The sequence below is a fragment of the Balaenoptera physalus genome (genome assembly GCF_965194825.1).
Source record: "Balaenoptera physalus genome assembly, chromosome: 3".
Lineage (NCBI taxonomy): Eukaryota > Metazoa > Chordata > Mammalia > Artiodactyla > Balaenopteridae > Balaenoptera > Balaenoptera physalus.
The window spans coordinates 76,156,347-76,183,266 of NC_138890.1; the positions used below are offsets into that span (position 1 = coordinate 76,156,347).

General features: G+C 32.8%; 1 protein-coding gene across 2 annotated transcripts in view; it reads right to left on the reverse strand.

Annotated features, from left to right (window-relative positions):
• Window positions 1–526: 526 nt before the first annotated feature.
• SNX2 (sorting nexin 2) overlaps window positions 527–26,920 on the reverse strand; it is a 54,700-nt gene continuing 28,306 nt past the window's right edge. Inside the window, exons 4-16 of one of the 2 annotated variants that reach the window (XM_082457873.1) lie at window positions 25,709–25,775; window positions 25,334–25,377; window positions 23,708–23,849; window positions 19,870–19,948; window positions 14,081–14,156; window positions 13,033–13,146; window positions 12,685–12,778; window positions 11,308–11,355; window positions 11,150–11,190; window positions 4,592–4,735; window positions 3,299–3,379; window positions 3,103–3,174; window positions 527–1,011 (exon numbers count right to left, since the gene is read on the reverse strand). In XM_082457873.1, coding sequence (XP_082313999.1) covers window positions 961–1,011; window positions 3,103–3,174; window positions 3,299–3,379; window positions 4,592–4,735; window positions 11,150–11,190; window positions 11,308–11,355; window positions 12,685–12,778; window positions 13,033–13,146; window positions 14,081–14,156; window positions 19,870–19,948; window positions 23,708–23,849; window positions 25,334–25,377; window positions 25,709–25,775 — 1,053 coding nt within the window. In that variant the 3' untranslated portion in view covers window positions 527–960. Of the gene's footprint in view, window positions 1,012–3,102; window positions 3,175–3,298; window positions 3,380–4,591; window positions 4,736–11,149; window positions 11,356–12,684; window positions 12,779–13,032; window positions 13,147–14,080; window positions 14,157–19,869; window positions 19,949–23,707; window positions 23,850–25,333; window positions 25,378–25,708; window positions 25,776–26,920 lie in introns of both variants that reach the window. The other variant, XM_082457872.1, reaches the window with a different exon arrangement.

The window sequence follows — 26,920 nt, forward strand, 5'->3', positions numbered from 1 at the left end:
CATTTTACTTCAAATTTCCTTTGCACTATCCTTGGTTATTCATCAAATCACAGGGTATTTTAGCATGGCACTATTCTTTGTCAATGATGACCACAGATGATCTACTTCTAGTTTAAAACGAAAAACAAAGGAAAGGCAAGGAATAAATTAAATATATGCAAAGTCTTGGACTTTGAAGATAATAGAAGATGAGCAAAATCCACAGGACCTGTAACAGAAACATCTATTTTTTTCTAATTCTGAAGTTGGGCACTTATAATAGGAATGGATAAAAACAAGCAAAGACAATTATTTACTCCCTTACTCAAGACAAGAGCATTCCCCAAAGTTGAACCAAGGGATAAAAAAACTTAATTAACCTTCATCGAGTCATTTAATAATGAAAGAGTTGTTTTTTCTGTGAATTAAAAAAATTAGTCATCATAGCATCACCTATATACATCTAAGAGAAAAAGTTTCTTCCTATTAAAATGCTTTTAAAAGATCCCTAATATGCTTACATACCCAAATAATCTGTTACTAATACTTCACAAGAAATATCATTTTATTACTGTAATCACAAAATCATCATTTCCGTACAGGAATGTATAAGTGAACATTAACCAATGCGCTGATAATTCACTTCATAAAGAGGGCGAACACACTACAGAACATATTGTGAAGAAAAAAATACTGTAAAATTTTCTGGCCTTGCAGTGCACTTTTTAGTGCAAGTATTTAAGACACAGTAGTGTTCAATTCAGCAAAGTATTGCAGAACGTCATGCCACAGTCCACTTAATTCAAAGAGGGTCAGGACATGCAGCTTGTAATAAAATGTCAGAATATATATTTATAAAAAACCACATGTAATTCATAAAATATATAGTGGTTTATTTAGATGGTTTTAGATGATTTCACTATGGAATTCTGCATACTGGAACAAGCATCCAAGATCTTCTTAACAGGAATAATCTTCTTGCTAGGCAATGGCTTTGGCCTCAGGTAGAAATGCCTCCCAGTATTTTATCAGCTGTGGATGATAACAAAAAATAAAAGACATTCTCATAATCTTTTTGTCGTTTATATAATATATCCTGTGAAGCATTTTTAAAAAAATCTATACAAATAACTAACAATGATTAACATTTACTAAAGTCTGGTTCTTAAAGGGATCATCTAAATTCCCTTATATTAAGTCTGTCAATATAATTCATATATAAATTATTTTAAAATATTAATTACTCCTGGGTAATTTTAGTTTTTGATGTAAGAAAAAAAAATTTTTTAATACCAAAAAATTTAAGATTTCTTTAATTTATGAATTGTATATATAGAAACAGTTTGTTAGTGTAAGTTAAATAAGATTACCTTAAATAATAAAACTGCAATGAGCTTTTCCAATATAAAGCGATAACATCTCCTAATTCAGAGGACATTCACATTTTATGTTATTGCTAGCCAAAAAGAATGAGAAAAGGAGGAAGAGAAGAAAATATCCAAGCAAGAATGGGAAAAGAGACTGGAAGGAATTAGCTGCCAGTCTTTCCTGGATAGTCCAGAGTCCAGAGAACAGAATAGACTGACATATAAACTAACATTAAGTTTAAAACAATTCCTTTAAAAACAAGCTTATATAACCTTTTTTTTGTTCTTTTTACAGAATAGTTGCTTCATTTATTTAAAATTTATTTTTTAAAAAATTTATTTCATTTTTGGCTGCGTTGGGTCTTTGCTCTGCGCGCGGGCCCTCTCCAGTTGCAGCAAGTGGGGCCGCTCCTTGTTGCGGTGCGTGGGCCTCTCATTGCCATGGCTTCTCTTGTTGCGGAGCACGGGCTCCAGGTGCACAGGCTTCAGCAGCTGTGGCTCGTGGGCTCTAGAGCGCAGGCTCAGCAGCTGTGGTGCACGGGCCCAGTTGCTCTGCGGCATGTGGGATCTTCCCGGACCAGGGCTCAAACGCATGCCCCCTGCATTGGCAGGCGGATTCTTAACCACTGCATCACCAGGGAAGCCCCCGATTTCTTTTTATATTTAAAGAATCTGACTTTATGAACTAAGTATTTAAAATAAAAAACAAATATAATTTGAAGATATAATGTTATCACCTAATTTAAAAATTTAATCTATTGATATTATATAGTTTAAAAAGAATTGGAGGGCTTCCCTGGTGGCGCAGTGGTTGAGAGTCTGCCTGCCAATGCAGGGGACACGGGTTCGAGCCCTGGTCTGGGAAGATCCCACATGCCGCGGAGCAACTGGGCCCGTGAGCCACAATTGCTGAGCCTGTGCGTCTGGAGCCTGTGTTCCGCAACAAGAGAGACCGTGATAGTGAGAGGCCCACGCACCACGATGAAGAGTGGCCCCCACTTGCCGCAACTAGAGAAAGCCCTCGCACAGAAACGAAGACCCAACACAGCCATAAAAAAAAAGCCCTCGCACAGAAACGAAGACCCAACACAGCCATAAATAAATAAATAAAATTTAAAAAAAAAAAAAAAAAAAAAGAATTGGAGGAAGAAATCCTTCTATTCAAGACATTAAATAATTTGATCTATTACTCAAATTTATATTAAAATACACAGGAACAAACCTCTGATATTATCTTGTTACAGACTTTTCTTTAATATAACATTAAAATCCATGGTTTTCTCTATTTAAGGAGACAAATGCCACTTGCAGTATACAATCAACACCCAACCCACACAAACTAAAGGAAAAATCAAAACAATATTTTTAAAAAAACCTTTAAAATTTACTTTTTAGTTTAAGTTCTATCTGGTATGGAAGAGAAGAACTTACTACAAGAATGTACTCAAACAGCTATGATCAATAGGGAAGTAAAACTGGGAAGACTGAGAAAAAGGGAAAAGTAGTCCAGAGTGTTTCTCATAGTCTAGAACTGGGAAAAGTATCTCTCTCTTAGAGGTTAGCAGTAGAGGCAAAAAGGACCCGAGAATTTCCAATTATTTTTACTACCATTCTTCCTTTGCTGTCTTTGGTTTTCTCTACTCCATTTATTACTTCTCAAGTAAAGCTCATTTCATTGATTATCATCTTTAAAATAAAAAAGCATATCAAAAACAAATTCTCGAAGAAGTTTGTAAGTTATAAAAAATTACCTTACCTGTTGTTGTGTTTGTACTAATGATTCTAAGTACTTGATAATAACAGTTTTAAAATCTTTCACTCGTTGTTTCTGTTAAAGTACAATACATGGAAAAAAAAACGTCCATTAGTACAAAACCAAGTTTGAGTTTACCATGATACTGTGGCAAAATATGACCAAGTTGTTAAGAAAAGTGTGAAATTATTATACTTGCCTCAAATCTTCCCACTTCTTTTCGAATTGTTTTAGAGATCTGTTCAAAATCTCTTTCTCCTTGTTGCACTTTTGCCTCCCACTGACAAAAACAAACAAAAATGTACAAATTTTTTAATCTTGTCTGGGAAAAATTTATAGAACTAGCTGTCATGACCACTCATTTGATTTATAATGCAGTGCCTAAAAATCCTGAAAGTTCAATATTGGCAAAGCCCAGTTTGGCATCATTCAAACGTGTATGCAACTTTCCAGTAGTGGAAATGCACACCAGCTTAATTTCCATTAATATTTTACTGTCAGACTTACGATTAGGATACTCTAGTGCTTAATGAACTACAGTCTCCACTCCACACCTTAATTTAGATGAAAAGATTTTGAGTACAAAATTCACTATCAAATAATTTAGCAGTGTTAGAGTGTAATTTTCTCATTTCTTTATATACCTTTAAATTATTTCAAAATATATCATAATACTGGCTAATTTCAAGAATACATGTTCATCACAATTTATATGCCCATGGAAATAATTAATTAGAAAAATTTTATGACAAACATTTAAAAAACATTTTTGTAATGGTGAAATGTACAGATTAAAAAAAAAAATTGTGCAATTACGGTCTACTGAACACCTATCGGTAAACATTAAATTCACTACAGAAACAATAAACGTTGTGATTAGTGACCAATGGAACAGCTAAAATAAAATAAATGAAGACTTAAGCAATGAAATGATATTTTCCCACTATGTAACCAAAACACTGGTACATACTCTTCAAAGAGCAGGTACATTTACTTTAAGTAATATAAAGGTTGTCCTACCTCTTCAATTTCCTTATTGAAGCATGGCAAAAAAAGTGTATAAATTATAATAAACTTATACAGATTCACTAAAATACCATATATAATACATATATATGGGGATAATGTCACCTGGACAGCTACATGTGGGACAAGTCTATCTCTAAAACCAATTTTAGACACAAAATAAGTAATTATCTGAAATCAAATTAACCATCTCAAAACAAATGTGTGATTATTAATTCAAGGTTAATTTAAATCTTTTCCTTGTATGCTTCTTTATCCATTCCATAATTATGTGAAAGTAACAAAGGGATCTGGAGATTTTAATGATGATCAAAATGTTAAAGTAATTATAAAACAGTTTGTAAGTTATGAAAAAATAGCTAAGTGTTGAATGGTTCAGAAAAAAATTTATGAAAAATTATGCATATATGAATGAGTCATGGAAAATTTGGGTAAAGAGATAAATAAAGCATTTTGTATTAATCACCTCTCTTATTTCATTTTTAGCTTGCTGTATTTTATCTGGTTTGTTAGCAACCATCATTTTTGCTTCAGTTTCACGTTTTTTGAGCAAAGTAATTTGAGCGTCTTCCCATTTCTGCCAGCACTTCATTCGATGGTCAAATACACCCTATAAGTGAATGACATAATATTACTAACTGGGAATTAACACTGAAATACTTTCAAAATACTAGAAGTGCTATAGTACTAAAAACAATAAAACCAAGTACTTATATACTACTCTAATATAGTGAGATACTGAAAATAAACATGCCAATATCAAAGAAAACAGAGTTCTATATTCATTTGCTTAAAAACAAAAACCCGGTAATTGGATGAAATATAAGAGCTCAGAATAAAAAAACAAAAAACAAAACTATATATAAAATCCATTTCACTAGCCTTTAGGGTTTTTTTTCTTTTTCTTAGTTCTCAGACCACGGGATTCAAACCCATGCCCCCTGCACTGGGAACGCAGAGTCTTAACCACTGGACCACCAGGGAAGTCCCACCTTTAGGGTTTAAAATGTGGCTTATAATAAGATTTCTAACAGAGTTTTACGCTTTGAAGAAAGATTTAATAGGAAAATGCTGGTGTCATATTTACAATTGAAAGTTTCCCTACTAAAATATCAAAAGCAGATTTAAGTGTTGGAAATATGCCAAAAAATTAAAACTAGGAAATGTGAAAAGCCATAAGATAACAGAAAGTAAAGTAAAAATGTGGTGGAAGAGATTACCAATAGCAAATAAAAGAACAGGCAAAACAATGTAAAGATATAACAAAATGTGGGGGGCGGGGGGAGAGGTAGTCCTATACAAGACAAAAAGCGCAAATGGATATATGTATCTAGTATGCAGAATTAAATGAAGAAACAGACAAAAAGACCGTAGCAGAACAATTCAACCAACTCCATGACTTCTTTCAAGGGGTTTGGTAGAGCAAGAGCAAGAGCAAGTGAATGGAGGAAAGAAATGAAATATGAAGGTAAGACAGTAATTAGAAATTTCATTAAAAAAAAAACTGATGGACAGACTGGAATACAACAATAATCCCTTTTCTAGCTTGATGTTGGGGATATATTCATTTTTTTTAGTATTTATTAATTGAACAAATGAAGCAAGCATTAATAACATGGGTGAAACAGAGTTATTTTCATTTATTCCGAATAGAGAGCTTCTGGATCAAGAAACAGTAAATTAATACACACTGTTATAGGAACCTGATGAAGAAGAAAGCAAGTAGATAGTGTATTTTCAAAATGTAGGCTTTGGAACAAATCAAATTTGGATTCAAATACTAGTTTTGTCACTGTATGATCTTGGGGAAATTCATTTAATTTCTATAACCCACAGTTCTTCCAAATATAAAAGAGTGAAATAAGATCTAGATTTATGGACTAGAAATAAAATGAAAAGTATATAGCACGCAGGGTGACTTAACCTAGTGGATGTGTAATAATTAGTAAGTACTATTATGGATTATTTCTAGATAACATACACATATAAACGTAGTTGATTAACTCTAAGATTTCTACTAGAAGTGCAAATAATAATAACTTAAGTAATCAGAAAAAACCATAATTGGACTGTATTTACAGCATACAGCATATTTTGAAAATGTGGGCAATAATACTAAAAACTCTAAATTCACAGAGTTCTTAAAGACCGTACACATTTTAATTAGCCAGGACAAGAGACATCCTAGGCAAACTGGTAAGTTAAACGCACTCTATAGGCATTTAAATCCATTTTACTAGATTTGTCATCTCATATAATTTTTCTTCTCTCAGTAAGTGAGTCTTACTGTTCTTTTTGTTTGCTTTTCTTATGTTTAAAAGACTACATTCTCCCTAAAACATTTCTCATTATGAATTGATTTTGCTTCAGCCAAATTAATTTGGGCCAAAATCACAAAAGTAATACATCTAACACAAATACATTCAAAAAGTCACTATCATTTAAAACAAATAAACAATCCCTGTGCCTCACCCCCTACACATACACAAATTTTAAAAGTAATTTAAGACTTTAGGCCTAGTTTTCCTTTAAAGGAACATGGCCATATCAGCTCTTCATTTATAAATTCCTCTGTACAGTTTGATTATTTAAAATATGTACCAATACAGTGCAACAGCGAACCAAAATGCCCTTTAATTTCAATATTTGCTTAAGTTCTTAGTATATATCAACTGGCCTTTTCAGTGATACACCAACTTAAACTAATTTGGTCTCTGCCCGGTTTATTATCTCATAATATTCCAGAAATCACATGTTCACTGTGGTACAGATATAGGAGCTATGGTAAAGGCAAAGCTACTCAAGTCAGATTATTTTAGATAAAAAAATTAATCTTAACTCCGTAAGAATTAACTTTTTCTTCATTTGGTTTCCTACCCTTGTAACACCAGAATATAAAAGAAAAAAAGAATCAGAACCATACCTGATCTTCTAAAAATGCTATCTCTTTTTTTTCCCATTGGGTATAGCTGTTTTACAATGTTGTGTTAGTTTCTACTGTACAGTGAAGTGGAGTTCCCTGAGCTATACAGCAGGTTGTCATTAGTTATCTATTTTATATGTATCAGTGTATATATGTCAATCCCAAAATATCAAATCGTAACTTAATGTATGCCTCTGCATGTCAAGATACTAATCCACTCTGGTACAACCAGCTTCTTCTACAAGAGGGATACATTTACACTGGTGATTCACTTTAGACAACCCCCATCCCCCACCAATTTATGGTACGCAATTGTATGCAAGCTCGTCTAGGTTAGACAAGGTTGCAGTTGTGGAGCAGTTTTCCTGGCCAACCAGGAAATTTGAGGCTGCAATTTTAATTTAATTAATACCATATTCTAATTCAGTGAATCTGAAAGTATGCTGCCTAGATTCCTGGAGTCCTGAAAGGATGCTGATTACTTACAGCCAAACGATGAAGATGTTAAACTCCTTGGGGAATCCATCTACTGGTTTCTAAAAAAATTATTTTATATATTTTATAAATCTGCATTCCCTGTAAGAATTCCTTATGAAGATTCTAGTGCTGAAAACACTGAAAGCTATTACCCTCAATCCCTGACCCTACTCTAGTGGCTCACAGAAGGCCAATACATGAAAATGCATCTAACGAGTTTACCACTTCATACACGTGAGCTAACTAACTGTATTACCCAAAATATGGAGTCCCAGATGTCAGAGCCTGTACAAAAGAGGGAAACAGGAGTTCCCTGGCTACAAGGCCAGGCCTGGGCAGTATTCTGAGTGGATGAACTTCATCACTTTCTTTAAGGCCCCAATTTCTCATGTTCTCAGTACCCCCACTTTGGCCCTAAATTCTAATTCCCAAAGTACTCCTAGTTTCAAAATTACCATCATTTTAAAAAGTACTCTCAATACGGATAAAACAAAGAGCTAAGTATTGAATAGTATTAAACAGGTATTAGAAATCAGTAAGACAAAAAATAAAACTGGGCATAAACATAAACAGTTTGTAGAAAAAAGAAATGCAAATGGCTTATCATTTGTAAAGATGCTTAAATTCACAATAACTAAAGAAATTAAAACTTACACACACACAAAAAAAACCATCATTGGCTGGGAGAAGAAGCAACACATATATTGGTGCGGGAGTATAAAGAGGTATAACCTCTTCAGACAGTAATATGGCAATGTTTACTGAAATTTAAACTTCGTATACCCTTTGGCCAAGTAATTCTACTTCTAGGAATTTTATGCCCAAAGAATTATTATCAAAATACTTAATATTTAATATTGAACTCATCAAATAATTCCAGGTCCATCTATATACTAAGTGATGGAATATGATACAACCATTTAAAAGAATGCAACACATATTTACGTAAGTTGATAAAGAGACGTTTTTAAAATAGAGTGGGTAAAAAAAGCAGGCAGAGAATCGTGTATATAGTATGTGCCTTTTTGAAGAAGGAAGGAAGAGATGAAGGGAGGGAGAAGGGGGTTGAGAAAAAGAAACACAGAAAGAAAGAAGGAAAGAAAAACAAAGAGAAAATTAGCTTCATAAGTGTGCACAGCTAATTCTGTAAAGACATCTAACAGAATTTCACCAAGGGAAGAGAAACTAGAGGTTTTAGTAAAAAGAAATTTTACCTTTTAGGGTTGTTAGAATTATTCTGTGCAAGTACCTTTTCAAATACAAATGAATTAGTTTAAAATAAAAAACAAACAAAAAATAAAGACCATAAAAATTGCCTTGTCATCTTACTCCATAATTTCTCAACTCCTTTATGAAGTGGACCTGGGCTAGGTTTCAGTAGAAAATCAATCTGAAAGAGCTTAATTCATCTTAAGGTATAACTTGACCATAGCTCTTTAACTCTTCTTTTAGTCAATGAATCACTAATTCAGTATTTCCCAAAGTGTGTTGCATATGTGTAAAAATATATTAAGTGGAAAAGAATTCCTGTTCATATGAATTTGGAAGCCTCTGGATTAAATAAAGTTAAATGTCTTTTTTTACTGCTAGACAGTCCTGAGCTTTTTAAATGCACTCTGAATCTGCAAGACAGGGATATTGCATACATTATCTCCATAACTCAGCTGACTGTGGCACATCTTTCGGTGTCAGTGTTATGTAGAAAACATTCCGGGAAACACTGATATAACTGTAATTTCATGGAACGTAAAAAAACCGTAAGAAGGTAGAGGCAGTATGAGAAAAGCTGTTTTTGAGGGATGAGCATCCAACACACAGGGAGGCCAACCCTGTCAGGGAGTCTTGTCCCAGGTTAGCTCTTCTCAGCAGGTACTACTTCTCACAGACAGTGCCTAGTGTCCCTTTTTGAACCCACAGGTTTTCTGCAGGTGTTATACTTTTTAATAATAGCTCTCATGCTAGTGGGAGCTCTGGAATGAGGTGAGAGCAGGTGAGAAACAGGAACCATGATCTGTAAACTGAATTTCTGTGTATCACAAGTTGCCTATATAAAATGAACTGATAACTATCTATATTAATATATTTAAATAGGTGAAAAGAAAAACTAACTGCCAGGAATATAAAGAGTAACATCTAACAACATAAATGTCCATCAACAGAGGAATAGATAAAGAAGATGTGGAATATTACTCAGCCATAAAAAAGAAGATATGGAATATTACTCAGCCATAAAATAATGCCATTTGTAGCAACATGGATGGACCTAGAGATTGTCATTCTGAGTGAAGTAAGTCAGACTCAGAAAGACAAATATCATATGATATCACTTATATGTGGAATCTAAAAAAAAAGGGTACAAATGAACTTATTTACAAAACAGCAGTAGAGTCATGGATGTAGCAAACAAACTTATGGTTACCAGGGGATAAGGGAGGTGGAGGGATAATCTGGGAGATTGGGACTGACATATACACACTACTATATATAAAACAGATAAGCAGTAAGAACCTCCTGTATAGTACAGGGAACTCTATCAATACTCTGTAATGGCCTATATGGGAAAAGAATCTAAAAAAGAAAAGAGTGGATATAAGTATATGTATAACGGATTCACTTTGCTGTTCACCTGAAACTAACACAACATTGTAAATCAACTACACTCCAATAAAAACTAAAAGAGTAACACCTAAGAATAAATACAAACAAAATTGGTAATGTAGACAAACCTAAACCTAAGAAAGTACCACTCTGAAATGCTAAGAACCCTCTAGTAATAACTGTCATCATTAGCCTGAGAACAGAATTGTCTATGATATGCAATGTATCAATGTTCTGATTATAAATACTAATTTAACTTTCTAGATGTTTGAATCCAAGGTAAACTTCTAGCTCCCCTCGACTCTCCATGAGAACTAATGTTCCTAACAGTAATTCAAAGACACCATAAGATCTTAAAAAGTATATTCCATAACATGTAACATAAAATAACAGTCAGTTCAGTTTCATTATCTGAATATTGGAGTTATCTATAAAATACTAATTTTCATTCGTTTATGGGATTACTTTCTTAACTATTCAGAAACTTAAAGACTGTTCATCCTTAAACATTACCACTAGATAACACAATTTTTTATCTAATCTAGTCCCATCTCGTCTATAATTAGATGGTGACATATACGCAGAATGTTTGCTTACAGTCCAAATTCATGCCAAAGCCACCGTTAAACATATTCATGCAATAATCAGTTCTGGTTTTTTCCTGCTTCTTATTATAACTTTACTAATGATAACAGAATCCAGTGGGTAGTTTCAGCTTATGCTAGAAGGAGTAAACAAATGCTATCAGTTAGCTGCAAACTTCTATATATAAATATATAAGTAAGTGTGTAATGGTTTTATTTTATTTGGCATCCTTAGATCTCTTAAAAACATCAATTCTATTGTACTGTCTAAGTCATAGGGGAAGAGAATATTAAGCTATGAATAATCATCTTGAAGCCATTTTATACTTACTAGTATGTAATTTACACACTTAAATGCATGCCTAATAGGATACCATGTTCTTCTTATAAGCAAAACACTGAAGTATGCAGAATTCAAGGAAGATTACAAAGTAAGGCTTACTTTCACTGCAGCAATAAGACGAATGTAGTCACTAAGTAGTTCTGAAAACATATAAAAGTCAGCAAAAGCTTGTTCTTGATGTAACTGGTCTATCTTCTCCTCAACCTCTGCAAGCTGAGACAAAGCTCTAGACAGTGCAGTATGATCTTCAGAATTACCTAACATGGCAGCACTTTTAGCAAAGGCAGCTGTGTTGGCTGAAAGTTCTGGAATAAAAAAGTATTCACTTTTAGTGTTCACTAGTGAAATTTTTCAATATTGCATTTATTTTTTTACTGTCGCTCTAAATTTTATCTATTCACAAACTGCTCAAATATTTTAAAATAATTAACATGCAACAATCAGTCATTAAAATGCCTTGGGCATATAGATGTTAACTGCTCAGAGCTCTACTGAAAATTTAAAAGAACCACTGCCTATATTCCCAGGGGATGAACTATGTTTAATAATATAATAATCTCCCTTCCCTTTCTCCCCTAAAGTGCTCACTGTTTCTCTGTCTAGTCCTAAAAAAGACAAAAAATATATTTTTCATATGGAAAGCACTGGGAACACTCACAATTGATTTATACTATATTATTTGGCCTTTAAACATTTACTATTGAAAATAATGTCTATAATTTTTGATAAGAATATTATTTAGCTCACAGGAGGAAAGCAAAGTAAAACTGTACATGCAGTTCACATAAATCTTATTCTTCTCTTCTTTGTGTGCAACAACAATGCATAGTGAAATATTAAGAATTTTTGAAAAGATTTTTCAATATGATTATTTCAGATACATCAAATAAAGAAAAACAGATGTCAAGGACTAACAATTATATTGCTTGGATTGCTCTGTTGCTCTGCATTACGTAAAGTTCTCTTAAAGAACCATAAAATGTTCCCTAAGAGAAAGAATACAAATAGCAAAAACTGTTATAAGTTACTTTCAATAATAAATGTACCAGTAGATTTTCTGTAATTATTTTTTGCAATGTATTGCTGGGAATGGCACATACAAAATTACTTATTAAGTGTTTTAGAAAGATGATTGTAAAAGCCATGTAATCTTCAAAAATAAAACCAAAAAACCTCACCATGGAATCAAAAAATTACAACTAAAGTTTTCTATGAATTTTTAACACCCCCTTCCAGGTTTTTAAATATGGTGGTTGAAAAATGAAGAAAATACTCCAGAGTTCTCTAGGAAATGTAGGTACAAAACTAACATTTTAAAGAAAAATTTCATTCCTTAATTATATAAGAGTTACCAATAAGACATCTTCATTCATTCATTAAATATGTTTAACAAAGAGTTAATCAATCAGTTTTAATCCAAAATTCAAAATATACTTTTACAAGTTCAAGATTTTTCTCCTTCTAAACTAGAAGTTACATAAAATGGAACAGAAAATATTAAATAACAAAGTTGAAACAGAAAACATCCTCTTTAAAATATTCATAACTTTAAAATGTTCATTTTTAATAAAATTTAAATAAAATATCTGAATTAACTTACAGTGTTAAACATATAAATAACAAGACAAACAAACCTTTTCTATGACAGACCAAGGCTTCAACACTGGCATGAAGTTTCCTAAGTTGCTGATCCAGATTTTCAAATTGCTGCTGCTTTTCTTCGAACCACTAAGAAAAATGAAAAATGGAGCTAATTTAGCCAGTACAAACCACTTTAAATTAGGTCACCAATAAATAGCAAGCTACATCCCTTGTTTTAAAGCAACAAATTAACCATGTATAACCATGGTGGTCAACTGATGTGCTGAGAACTAAACTCAATAAGCAAATTAATATCCTATTTTCTACTTGTACAGCTTTAAAATGCAATTGTTGGGCTCATTAATTCATCTCATTATTCAAGTCAAAAAATCAGCTCTTACGGCATCCGATTCATTCATCTTGATTGTCATTTTGTTGACAGCGTCGGCAGCCTTGTTCACCATCCTCAATATTCCTGCTCCACTCAGAGCCTGTGTATTAACTGCTCTAGGCAGCTGGAATTGAATGACAAATAAGGGCAAACAAACCGGTTAAAAGCCTGGAGGTTTAACTGGCCACAGAAGGGACTGCCCCCACACACAGCCCCGAAAAACAAAAAAGAAAAAAGAAAAAAAGGAGGTTGTATTTTCTTCACTCTCATACATTTCAATAGTGAGATCTAATTTCTCAAATACACTACTTCTCAAAGGAAAACTTAAAAAATAGACTTTCCATTTGTTTTTCTTCTGCACGTTTACATTTAGATGGAACAACACTGTTTGTCAAAATATATTAAGAAATTGCCAAGCACTTTAACACTGGCCACCTGTTTGCTAGCAGAAATAAACTGTTTATAAGGAAAAAAGAAGAAAGTCTTGAGAAAAATCTCCTTATGCTTAGTTAGGACTGTGTGATTTTGAATTTTTTAAAAATTCTGGGGTTCAAGTAAATTTAAAAACAAATCTCAAACAGTAACAATTAGAGGATAAAATGTGCCAAATATAAAGAGCAGCATGGTTATAATTAAAGCTCTTTCAAATCATAAATTTGCACTTCAAAACCTTAATAAGACTATTAGAATGTAGACACACAAACACACATTATTCAACAATCTCTAAAATGAGGTCTGAATAAACTTATTTCAACACAATACCTAAGCAACAACTTAGGGCATTCAGAACTAGACTATTAATAAGCCATTCTTTTAAATCTGGTTTTAATTTTTCAAGAAAGGTAATGATCATCCTACAATTATCAATGCAAAGAAGATATTTTGCTAGTAATTTAAAGTAATTAAAGGTAATTAAAGCACTAAGCAAAAAAAAAATCTTTGCTTTATTCCATCTATTAATGCAACTGTTTACTGAACACATATTCTTATACAAATTATTACACTGATAATCATAAATGAGAACATTTACATATAAAAATTTAAAGTAGAAATAATACCTCTGAACTTTCCAAGAACTGCCTTAAATCAGGATCCTGTAGTAAAGTCGGATGCTTTACTGTTCTTTGAAGATACCTAGATTTAAGAATAAAATGCTCCTTTATTTATCAGTACCATCTGATTTTAAATCTTATTTCAACAAAATAAAAATTAAAAAAAAAAAGATGTCCTCTGTTTGTCTCCTATCATATCAGTTTGCCTTCACCCTAATTATGTAGAATCTTATAGTAATTTAATGATTAAAAAGCTTTTCGTTCATCTTTTGAAAATTCATAATTATGTAAAAAGAAACATGGTAGGGGGTGGGGGTAGGAAGGGGGAGAGGTTAAATAACTTACCAAACTTCTCACTGCGAAGTATTAGAGTTATAAAAGGGTATATAGGTAAGTTTATCAAATAATGCTATCTTTTGGTGGGTCAGTATGTTTCCAGTTATTACTATATATATTCTAGTAATATATATATTACTATATAGTCCAGTCAAACTTTTTTTTTTTTTTTTAAATTGTCATCATTACCAAAATGGAGAACAGCCTACCAATTTCTTTTTCCTTGGCAGCGGATTTTAATTATCAAGTAAGTTTTGGTCCTTATTTGACAAGGATTAAATTTTCTTCAATATTTTTATTTTTAAGGTTTTGCTATTTTTGATGTCTTTCTTATATGACACCACATAAAATAAAAAGTAAAGAGAAACATCATTATTAAATCACTATTAGCCTAACTTTAGTAATTTTCCTTTACTAGAAAAGGTCCAGCCCTGACATTCATAATAAATTACCAATCTTTCATTAAAAAAAAGGTTCACTATTTGATGATCATTGATTACTTATCTAATCCCATTTTTAAAAAATTGCTCTTTCCCCAGATTAATAACATGCAGTAATATTTCAATTATAATATTTTGCCTAACAGTTAATATACCTTTATTTCTGCAGCATAAATGTAGTCAGTGATGACTTCTATCTCTTTACAAGATTATAAAGTATGCCTAAAATAGTTTCTAAAAAAAGTGATAATCTTTTCTAAAGTCAAACACTATATATAATGGTTAAAATGACTAATCGCTGCTTAAATGTTAACTTCTGTTTTTGTATATTTAAATAAAATACACACCATATTAAACTTCACTTTAAGTCAACAGCCCACACAAGAAGTCATTATAACAGAAACAGAGCATTTAATAGATATGTACAATGCAATCTACACTGTGGTTTTAAAAAGTATTTGCGGCTTACTTTATAAAGGTAAAAAAGAGATGCAGTAGGAACACTAATCCTGTAAGTTTAAGAAATGTTGGTATTTTCCCACTGGAATTTTACTTACAATTTTAACACTGAAGTTCTCCAGTACTACTCTAGGTTTGTTATTTAGTTACTTAGACTGTGTACTGCTTAAAGCAGTTTGCGTAAGTTGTTCATCTGAGTGCATACAACAGCTGATAAATAGCAAGCACTCAGACGTTCGTAAAATGAACAAGCAGGAAGACAAAACATCTAGTACCCAGCCTTTAAGAAATATTCTAATATTTCAACCTAAATGGAAATACCTAATACTATTTATATTCTAAAATAGCTTTGTAAAGTGAGTTCTGCAGAATACTAGTCTCATACAATATTCCATGAAAAAGACTGGCTCTACAATCAAGAAAGTTTGAAATATATTACATACATAGTCCTTTCTTTAAGACTTATAATGAACAGCAGCATATTAAATGCTGTGAGAAGTATTGCAGGAAAAAAACCTGGTTTAACTTTGTTACACCCTACAATTATAAACCTCAATTGACAACAGATTTCCTTTTTTCACCCTACCACATACTAGCAATCTGAGGAATCCATTTTGGAAAATGATATTCTAGAAAAAGATGGTAAAACTTTTCTTCTTAAGGGTTACATGAAAATAAAGAGCAATTAACCATTAAAAATAGGTATTAAACTTACATAATGTTAAAATTAAGAAAAGAAACATAAACTGGGTTTTAAATTGATGACTATTTGTAAATAGTCATCAATTCAGAATTAAGGTCAGAGAGGGTTGGAGATATATAAAGGAAGGATACAGAACAAAAAGGAAAAGAATGTAAGAAAAATACATGAAAAGAGGTATGGAGAGAAGCAGAAACACTGAAGGAAGACAGAAGTGGAAGATGCAATGGAACTGATGAAAAATAAGTATCAGATTCAACAAGAGGTGGTCAGTAGTTGTTCTTGAGATTTGTGCTAAGGAAAAGTTATTGGTACATTTAGAATCACTTAGCGCTTTCAAATTCCTACTTACTTACCAAAACAAAATAAAGCAGGTTATACAAAATGCTTGAGATGAACAGAGTTAAAGATATTTCTCTCGCTTAAGACTCAGACATGTGTGCTAAGAATGAGAGAATAGACAGGTAGAAAGAGCCTGGGTCCTTGATGACATTCATTTGTTCATTCAACATTTATTGAGCATTTACTACACATCAGTTACTGTTCTGAGTACTCAGAATGTATCAGTGAACAAAAGAGAACAAGATTCCTTCTCTAGTGGAGTTTTAATTTAATTTAATTAATTTATTTTCTAAGTGATTTATTTACTATTTATTTATTTATTTAATTTATTCTTGGCTGCGTCGGGTCTTAGTTGCGGCATGCGGGTTCTTCGTTGAGGCATGCGGGATCCTTCGTTGCAGCATGTGGGCTTCTTTCTAGTTGTGGCGTGCAGGCTGCAGGGCATGTGGGCTTGGTAGTTGTGGCTTGTGGGTTCCAGAGCACGTGGGCTCTGTAGTTTGTGGCATGTGGGCTCTCTCTAGTTGAGGCGCATGAGCTCAGTAGTTGTGGCGCATGGGCTTAGTTGCCCCGCGGCGTGTGGGACCTCAGTTCCCTGACCAGGGATTGAACCTACGTCCCCTGCATTATAAGGCAGATTATTTACCACTGGACCACCAGGGAAGTCCCTGGAGCTTTAATTTTTCGTAATAGAAGACGGACAATAAATCATAAACATAAAAATTATGTAGTGTGTGATACGGTGGCAAATGCTGTGGAAAAATGAAAGGACAAGTGGAGAAAGGACAAGTAAATGGGATCAAGGGTGTAAGGTGTGGTTGATGGCGATGTAAACAGAATAGGTCAGAATGAAACCAATAATCAAAATAGGCTTCACTGGCAAGGTGACATCTGAATGTTTGAATTTGAAAGAGGTAAGGGAATTAGCCACGCAGATACCTGGGAACAAAAGCTTTCTAGGCAGTGGGGACAGGGTAGGGGGTAGAATCCTAAAGTGGGAAGATGCCTGGGATCTTTGAGGAGCAGCAACAGGTGAGTGTGGCCTAGAGCAAAGTGATCAAGGAGGATATGAGATCAAGTAGGTAACAGAGTGAGCAGTGCAAGTCATGTAAGAATTTATAGGTCATTATAAGGACTCTCGCTTTTATTGACTGAAACTGGGTGGTTGGACGAATAGGAGTGGGAATATGATCTGATTCATGTTTTAAAAGGATGACCCTGGCTGCTATATTAGGAAAAAGAGTAGAGGTACAAGGATGGAAACAGGGAGACCAAAGAGGAGTCTACCGCAGTTAATTCAGACATTTGGACTAGTAGTGAACGGGTGAAAAAATGGTTGTCCAGATATCAGAAGGAAGCAATAGGATTTCCTGATGGATTTGATAATACTAAACATCTGCCTACCTCCAAACTTCCTGATATGAACGAATGGATTAATCAACCGACACTAACTGTTTAGGCTTTGCCAGTTGGGTTTTCAGGTGCTTGTTATGATACACTTAACATTTTAGAGAAAAGGAACAATGAATTTAAATAACTTGTCCAAGGCCTCACAGATAGTGTGTAGTGTGTAATGGAGTGCAGGCTTCAACAGAGGAAGGATTCTAAAATGCTACACACTGTATAATGCTACTTTACATTTCTTAGTTTATATTTACAGAAGTGTATCCTTACTATAAAATAAATTCAGTATGCTTGTAGGTAAGGTATGAAGCACTCTTAAGAAAATCAAGTGAGCGATCTTCGGGATACTTAGAAGTAATTTCTGCTTACTTTACTGAACGTGGCACAGGCGAATTACTTGGGTTCTTAACCACTCCCTTTCTCTTCTCATATTTCAATACCAGATGTTTATCCTTTTGTTCAAGATAGTGTAAACAAAGAAATACTTCCTTGACCCACCAGATCCAACTAGGTTATACATCCACAGATATGCCTATTCTAATGTTTAAATTTTAAGAAATGCCACAGAAAAATCCCTTGAGAAAAATCATTCTAGTTCCTTTGCTTCTGTACCTTTACACCTATATTTTCTTTAGTTATCTTTTCTAATGCAAATGAACTCACAGTACACTGTTTCCTTTTTTTTTTTTCCCCACTACTGCAAATTCCACTAAGGCAGTATTTAACAAGTAATATTTATCAGTAAGAAACTATCTTCACATATGCACTAGGTCAAGCTTCAATATTTCCTTAAAACTCTCCTCAGTGTTACACAGTGAATGAAGATATGGTTTAAGTACTATGCAATGCATTCAAGTTAAAAGGAAGATGAATGTAGAATCAAATTATATGCCCTTGGTACAATAAATCTTCATTAAGTTCCTTATCAAGAATGCCATCCAAAATATTTCAAATTTACTCATAGAAAAATAGGACTGGAAAGGCTTCTCAAAAGGTCATGGTTATACTTTCAGGAAGGACTAAGCAAAATCAAGGCAGCACATTATCTACCTTTACTCTTAAAAACACTCATTCTATGACCTCTTTCACAAGAGAATCAATTCTAATGCCTAAATTAAACTTCTTTCGATGCAATTTAAATCCTTTTCCTGAGTAACTGCTGAGTCTCATAGACATAATCTCATCTTTTAAGTCTTTAAGATTTTAAGCTGCACACTAGCTTTTCTTACTGCAAATTGTTCAAACCTGACTTTACTGTGGTATTTTCTTAAAATTGAAACAATTTATTACTAAAACCCAGAAATACACTGCCTCAAAAAGAGTTTTACAAAATAATTTGTACCCTATAGATATATATACTATTTCCTAAAACCTGTCCTATCTATGCCAACCACTAATTTTAAGCCAAGAGAGAAAATAAGACAGAGAACAAATAAGCAAATTCAATTAAAATAACAAACAAACAAAAACTACGAAATTAGAAAATGTATTAAGTCCAGGTAATGACCAACTTATGTACTATAAATTGGGCTTTAAGATAGTTTTGAACTTGTTTTCTCACATTTTCAGCATAGCAAGGAAGAAATGTTAAGATTCTGGGAGTGGGATTCCTCCCATCCATTTCCCGTTTAGTCGGCCGCAATGAACACAAGTCTTCAAAGCCATAGGAAATGTGTCAGGTCAAGAAGTCTAAAGCAAGGCACAGCATATATATCTATCAGCCTTTAACTATACAGTCAACTCGAGCAATGACTAATGCTTCTGTACACTCAAGTCAAAATCAATTATAAAGAATTGAAGGAGGGAGCACAAACCTAATTTTTCATTGTATTTAGTAACATTTCCGTATCACCAAGTAATAATTCAAAGGAAAACTTAATTCAGATGAAAATAGGTATTACTTTGTTAGACTACTAATGAGAATAAAAATGGAACAAGTATACAGTACTGTGTTTCTGAATGAATCAATTTTCTTAAAAGCTTATAGCACTAAGAGTAATCAAGTGGTACTTTGAGAATTTTAATACTGAAAATATACTTGTGCCATTTAATGGAATTAGACTTACATTACTGAAGTAAAAACACGAGAGCAATAAAACACAGCTAATTAGAATTACCTTTCAAGAGCTGCTCTTCGTTTTTCTACAAATTCTGTGGATGATGAATCTTCTTTACCCACTTTGACCTTGGTCATGCCTTTGAAAAAATTGAAAGACTCATGATTTTCTATTACTGAGGAACATTCTTTTATAATCATTTCTGCATAATTTAAAATATATTTTAAATTTGAACTTGAAAAAAAGCTCCTAAAATTATAACTAGTATCATAGTTTTGAGAAATTAATATCTGTATATGGCAAGTACTTATAATGTAAGTTTTAAAAGAGTACAGCTAAAGTAGAGGTTGAGCTGTGTCTGTAGTTTTCTAAACCTATAACTGTTTGGACTCTTTATCTGACATACATTAAACCCTTGTTAAGTTAAAATGTATTTGCATTTCAATATGCATAATGGAGTTCAAATTAGTAAATTTAAGCACATTTGATATTTTCATCTCTTATGAGCAATAATTAACATTCTTTACTTTGGGGACTAGAAAAATAAAAATAAGTGTAATCCATTAATATGCTAAGTATTTCCTCTGTTGCAGATTCTAAGAACATGTTCTTGTTTATTTATCATAGCTGGTTTTAGAACAGTTTGAAATAATGAGCTCTTTCATAGAGACATTTAGAACTCTTCAAATTTAGAGAATAAAAATCATGCTAATCATTTCTGTATTAGCAATTTCAATTTTAACACTACTATCAGACTGCAGATTTTTCTTCTTTTCCCTGTTCTTTTTACTCTCAAAATTCGATTCTGTAGAAATGAAGTAATGACATATGTACAACATGGATGAACCTTAAAAATATTATGCTACGTTGACAGAAGCTTGTCACAAAGGACCATGTATTATATGATTCCCTGTTCTTTGAAATGTCCAGAATTGGAAAATTTATAGAGATAGAAAGCAAATTAGTGATTGCCTAGGACTGGGGGTGGATGAGGAAATTAGAGGATGATGGCTAAGGGGTAATAGAAATATTCTAAAACTGACTGTGGTGAGGTATGCACAAGTCTGAATATATGAAAAGCTAATAATGAATTATACACTTTAAATGGATGAATTGTATGGCATGTGAATTATATCTCAATAAAGCCATTTAAAAATAGATCATGTAAAACCATGTAATTCTTATTCAGGTTGGTACACCTGGTGAAAAACCATATATCACCTATGAATGTTTTAACATAATTCCTCTGAAATACAATAGTTTGAAAAGGAAAACTCATTCAAACACTTAAAATTACCTACCCTGAGTGGACTACTAGGAGTGGGATGTTAATTATTTCACATATTCTGTTTTTGTGAAAAAAAACCTTACCACTATGTAAGTTTTTGCTTTTTTTAATTCTGTGATCTTCTGCTCATGCTACTTCCTAGAGGTAAGTAACCATTATGGGTCACTGCGGTAAATAAAAACTTACTGTAAGCAGTTACTCCTTAACACTTTTCAACTTCTTTGTTGCTCTTTTTTAAAAGCTTCACGAAAATAGTGTTTTTAAGTCAACTAAGGTTCTATAAAAGCATAACAGTTATATGCTAATGAAAAGACCCCTCTTCCTTCAGTGGCAGTTACAGCTTCCCAGGAAAGAGAAGTTACTATTCTTATTACACCACTGTGTTTGTTACTTGAAAACCACTGGGTATGTAATTAAAAGGGCCTCTCATATTTAAAATTTTTCTTAGACAATATATTCATTTTTATTTTTAAAAATTGATGGACAATATGAAATTTTTTAAATGACTGCTTCTCTACTTGATTTTCTGCCAGGAACTTCACAGAACAACTTGTTACCCACCTTCAATAATTGTTCAGACTTTATGCACACATTTAGAGGAAACTTTAACTTGGCTTCATCTTTTATTTAACTACAATTATTTTTCCTGCTAATTTCTTTATTTATACCTTTTTTTTTTTTTAAACTGCATTTTATGTGGTTGCCTCAAAATCTTTCAATCTCCTTTTAATTCAATAATTTGTGGAAGGGTGAAGATTATTAGGGCAAAACATTAGTTTGAAACACAACAAACTTGGGCATAAAAATTTAGTTAAAAAAAATTTTTCTTCTGGCTCAATGTTTAAGGACTAAACTAGTGTATCTAGCCATCAAAATGAGAAAAACTATTTTTTGTTTTTTTCTCTTTTGATATATAAAAATAGTTGTACAACTTAAAGAAAAAAGGATATTAATAACAAATAATTTATGATAAATGAAACTTAAGCTCACTACATAGATAATGGGAGGCCAAAAGATACCACTGCAACAGTTTAGAGGAGAGAGAAATAACATTATTAACTAGACTAGCAGTTCTCAGAATATGGTTAGCATATTCGGAAGGTTTCTGAGACCCTTTGGGCTGGTGGGGGATATGTACAAAAATCGACCTTCATAATACTAAGCTGCTATTTGTGTCTTTTTTGCTCCCATTCTTTCATGAGAGCTCAGTGGAGTTTTACAGAAGTTATATGATGTGTTTTATCACAACAGGTAGAGTGTAGAAACAGATACGAAAATATAACTACTTTCTATTAAGCCACAATTTTTAAAGAGATTTTGCGAAAATGTAAAAAACAAAAAATCAAAAGCAAGCCACTCTTATTAAATTTTTTTTGTCTTATAGAAATTATTTTTCACAAAATTTTTTTATTTGTTAACAGGTAACGAGTTTATTATTTTTAAGTGCATTAATAAATACAATTTAAAAATTCTCATATAATAGGGACTTCCCTGGTGGTGCAGTGGTTAAGAATCCGCCTGCCAATGCAGGGGACACGGGTTCGAGCCCTGGTCTGGGAAGATCCCACATGCCGCGGAGCAACTAAGCCTGTGCGCCACAACTACTGAGCTCACATGCCACAACTACTGAAGCCCGAGTGCCTAGAGCCTGTGCTCTACAACCAGAAGCCACCGCAATGAGAAGCCCACGCACTGCAATGAAGAGTGACCCCCGCTCGCCGCAACTAGAGAAAGCCCACGCACAGCAACAAAAACCCAAAGCTGTCAGAAATAAATAAATAAAATAAATTTATTTTAAAAAAAATTTAAAAAGAGAAAGAATATAATAAATACATTTAAATATATCAGGTTTCAAAAATCATAAAAGATATGGATAAAACTGCTTTTCAAATCAAATGTTTAAAAAAGTAAAAATAACTTAAAGATAAGTAAAATTCATTTTGAATATTTTTCAGAATAATAATCGTGTATATAAAAAAATAGAAATAAATAAAAACCTATGACTGAAAAGATTGGAAAAAATACTACAAAATTTTAAGACATGACGATGTTTTTTAATGATGGGACAATGGAGGTTCTCCTCTTCTTTTGTAATATTCTGCATATTCTTAACTAAGTAAGCCTTTATTACCTGTAAAAGTAGAAATGTTTTTAAATGTTAAATTGAAGTACGTAATAAACTAAGATGAGTTTAAATAGCTCCTGTGTGAGCAAGGCTAGATCAAATCTTTTTGTACAATGTATAGCTAAGCACAAAACACCTCCAAACCCTTAGAAAAATGTTAATATACTAATAATACTGAATATTCTCTAAGTGTTACTCAGTAATAAGGTACTCTGATGACCCTAAAAGGGTTTTTAGTTGCTTTCACCTTGTCAAATATTTAACATCATTACATTATACAAATCAAATCCTCAAGTGTTAGAAAATAAAACTTAGCTATACACTCTTCAGTTGATGAACGACTATCATAAACAGAATACTTAAATTCAGTATCTCTAGATATTTAGATGTCATGACAGTGAATGATCATGGAATATACACATCTATACAGTTAAAACTGAACTAGTAAGAGTAACAACAATAAATTTTTAAAAATTCATACTTACCTACTATACTCTTTTCTGGAGCTGGTGGCACAATATAACCGACATGTAAATACTTGCTTGCTAACTTGCTATGCAAACCGAGAAAGTCACTAAATCTTCTTTTAACTGAAAATTCACTCTTACTGAACATGGAAAGAGAAGTCTACAAGTGAAGAAGAGGTATTTCAAATTTTGAATACTAAACAATTTTTTAGAAGTTAATGTAGTACATAATTGTGAACATGCATATATACATATCACACACACTGATCTACTCTGAAAAAAATGCAGAGTAGCTAACTAATGTGATGTAAAGATTTCTAACAACTGAAAAAAATCCAAATCATAGATTTTTTTTTTTTTTTTTTTTACAGAAACTTAAGAGGACAGAAAATGTTTGCTTTATTCTACCCTTAACTCATCTCATTGACTCTACCTGTATTTATGCTAATGATTCTTAAATCTTTACCTCTGGCCCAGATCTCCTCTGAGCTTCAGTCTAATAATACATAGCCCAAGGGAAACCTCCACTTAAATCTCACTGCCACCTCAATTTCACCATATTTTTCCCTGCTCGAACATAAGTTCCATGAGTGAAGGGCATTTCTTTGTGTTGTTTACTACTATACTGTAGTCCTTGGAAAAGAGCCTGACCCCAAGGTATTTAATAAATAAATATCTGTTCAATGAATTAACAAATCTGACTCCATACTGTGTTCCTCCCCTTGTGTTGTCTCTTCTCCAGGATCACTCCAACAATCACAAAGTTCCTCTAGACAAAAACTCAGGCATGGGAGGGAGGCTCAAGAGGGAGGGAATATGGGGATATATGTATACTTAACAGCTGATTCACTTTGTTGTACAACAGAAACTAACACAACATTGTAAAGCAATTATACTCCAAAAAAGATTAAAAAAAAAAACCACACACACTTAGGCATCCCCCCTTCCTCACTCCTTACATCCAAGCCCTACTGATTCTACCTCCTATACATCACAAGAAGCCATTTATTTCACTCATCCCTAGAACTAGTTCCTTAGTATTAAGAATCACTTCTCACAGCTAGGACTGTTTCAGATCCTCTCTAAGATTTGAAGGCCTACAATCCCTTTAAGGATTGCAACCGCCTCTTAACTCGAAATCCAGACCTTTACTTTGATCCTCCCAATCCATACTGAGTCAGAGAGAGCTTTCTAGAACAAAAATCAATTGTACCACATTCTTGTTTGAACCTCTTCAATGGCTCTCCATTATATATACTAAGGATGAAGGCCAAATTCCTAATGTGGCTGTTCATAATATAGGAAGGCTTACTGCCAAACAATTTAATCTGGCACCACTTCCTGCAGATCCTAGAAAGAACAATGCTTTCTTGATTTCTGGGTTTTACATAAGCAAATCCCTTTGCCCCTCTCCCACCCAAATCACTTCTCCTACCTTTGCCTAGATTAGATCCCTTCCCGCATACTCTTCCAGAATACTTTACCTACCAAACCACTCAGAACTCATTGTAGCTATTTATATGCAACTTTTACTGGATGATAACCTTTGTAAAGACAGTGATCACTTACACCTTAATCACTGTAGTATCCTCATACTACACATGGTGAGGGCTCAATATTTTTTTAAAGGAGCAAAAGGCTTACCTTTGTTGTTACTCTATAAGCCATGTAAGCATTCATGCCATCACCTACAAGAAAAGTCAAACTATTAAAAATCATAAGCTTAACCACATGCACACACACAAGGTAACTATGTGAGGTAATACATTAACTTGATTGTGGTAATCATTTTATAACATATATTAAATCATCACATTGTACATCCTAAATACACACAATTTTTATTTGTCAATTATACCTCAATAAAGCTGGGAAAAAAACAAAACAAGCTGCCACAAGTTTAAAAATAAAAGCACCATTTTAATATTGTAACAATGCATTTAGTTAAAAATAGCACATTAACAACCAAGCTAATTATCAAAAAGGAGCAAGTACAAAATATAATAAATATTAACTTACCAACTTTCTCTGGATCTGATACACCAATTTCTATATCAAAAACATCTCCATTTGCTTCTTCTTCAATCTAGAAAATTTTTTTTTGTTATTAAAGATTCCAGTTTATATTATTGTCATAATACTAATAACTAATTTTTACTCTCTATCTTTTATTAGGGTCACTGTCACATCAATTTGAAAAGTCACTCAGCACTCCATTTATGAAAAACAATAAAAGCTTTCACATTTCCTGACTATGTAAAAAATACACACACACAAAAGACAACAGGAAAAGGATCACTGGGAGAAGGAACAGAAAATCTTGTTTTCCTCCAACTCCTCAGATGTAGAGAAAACGTTGTAGTCTTCTGTAGGAATATTGTGGAATGTTTTGTTCTATATACTCAATCTTCAGATTCAGATTATGAAAATAATTTATTCCTTGATTTTTTTTAATATTAGTATTTTTCAAAGTTGTATCTCTCCTCTTTAAAAACCAGGAGGTAGCCATTAATTTTGCCAGTAGAATCCTACATACTTGCAGGAATTATAAGCAACTTGAGCATCATGATTTCACCAATTACCTAGTAAACACATGTTCTTCCTGAAGCCAATGAAAGCACTATAAAGCTCACTGAAAAAAGAAGTAGGAAAAATGATAAACCTACGGGACTACAGAGAAGCACTTTTTATCCATTATAAATAAGCAATCCTTATTAATAGCAGTTCCGAGGGAAAGTTTTTTTATTTTCAAGAAGAAAACACAGAAACTTAAATCTTGCAAATTTTAAAAGCAATATTAATAGTCTAAGGTTACCAAAAAAAAGGCTGTTTTTCTAATGATAATATTTTTCAAAGTTGCCCTCCTGTACAGATTTTCTTAAAGTAAGCCTTATTTGAACTGTAATACACATAAAGTATATAAATCCTAGGTAAATAGCTCAATAATTTTTACAAAGTAAACACATCTTCGTAACCAGAATGTAGATTAAGAAAAAACACCATCATTACACCTTAGAAGGTCCTCATGCTTCCTCTCCACTCACAACACATCTCTTACTCTACCGACATAACCATTAACATTTATTACATACTTTTATCAAATAAAATTACTCAAGATACCACTTTATTGTGATTAAGTTTTCAAGGCACTTGCAGACATTACCTGATTTGACCAAGAGAGGAAGGAACACTGAGAGGCACACATTAGCATCATGAGATCACAAATGACAA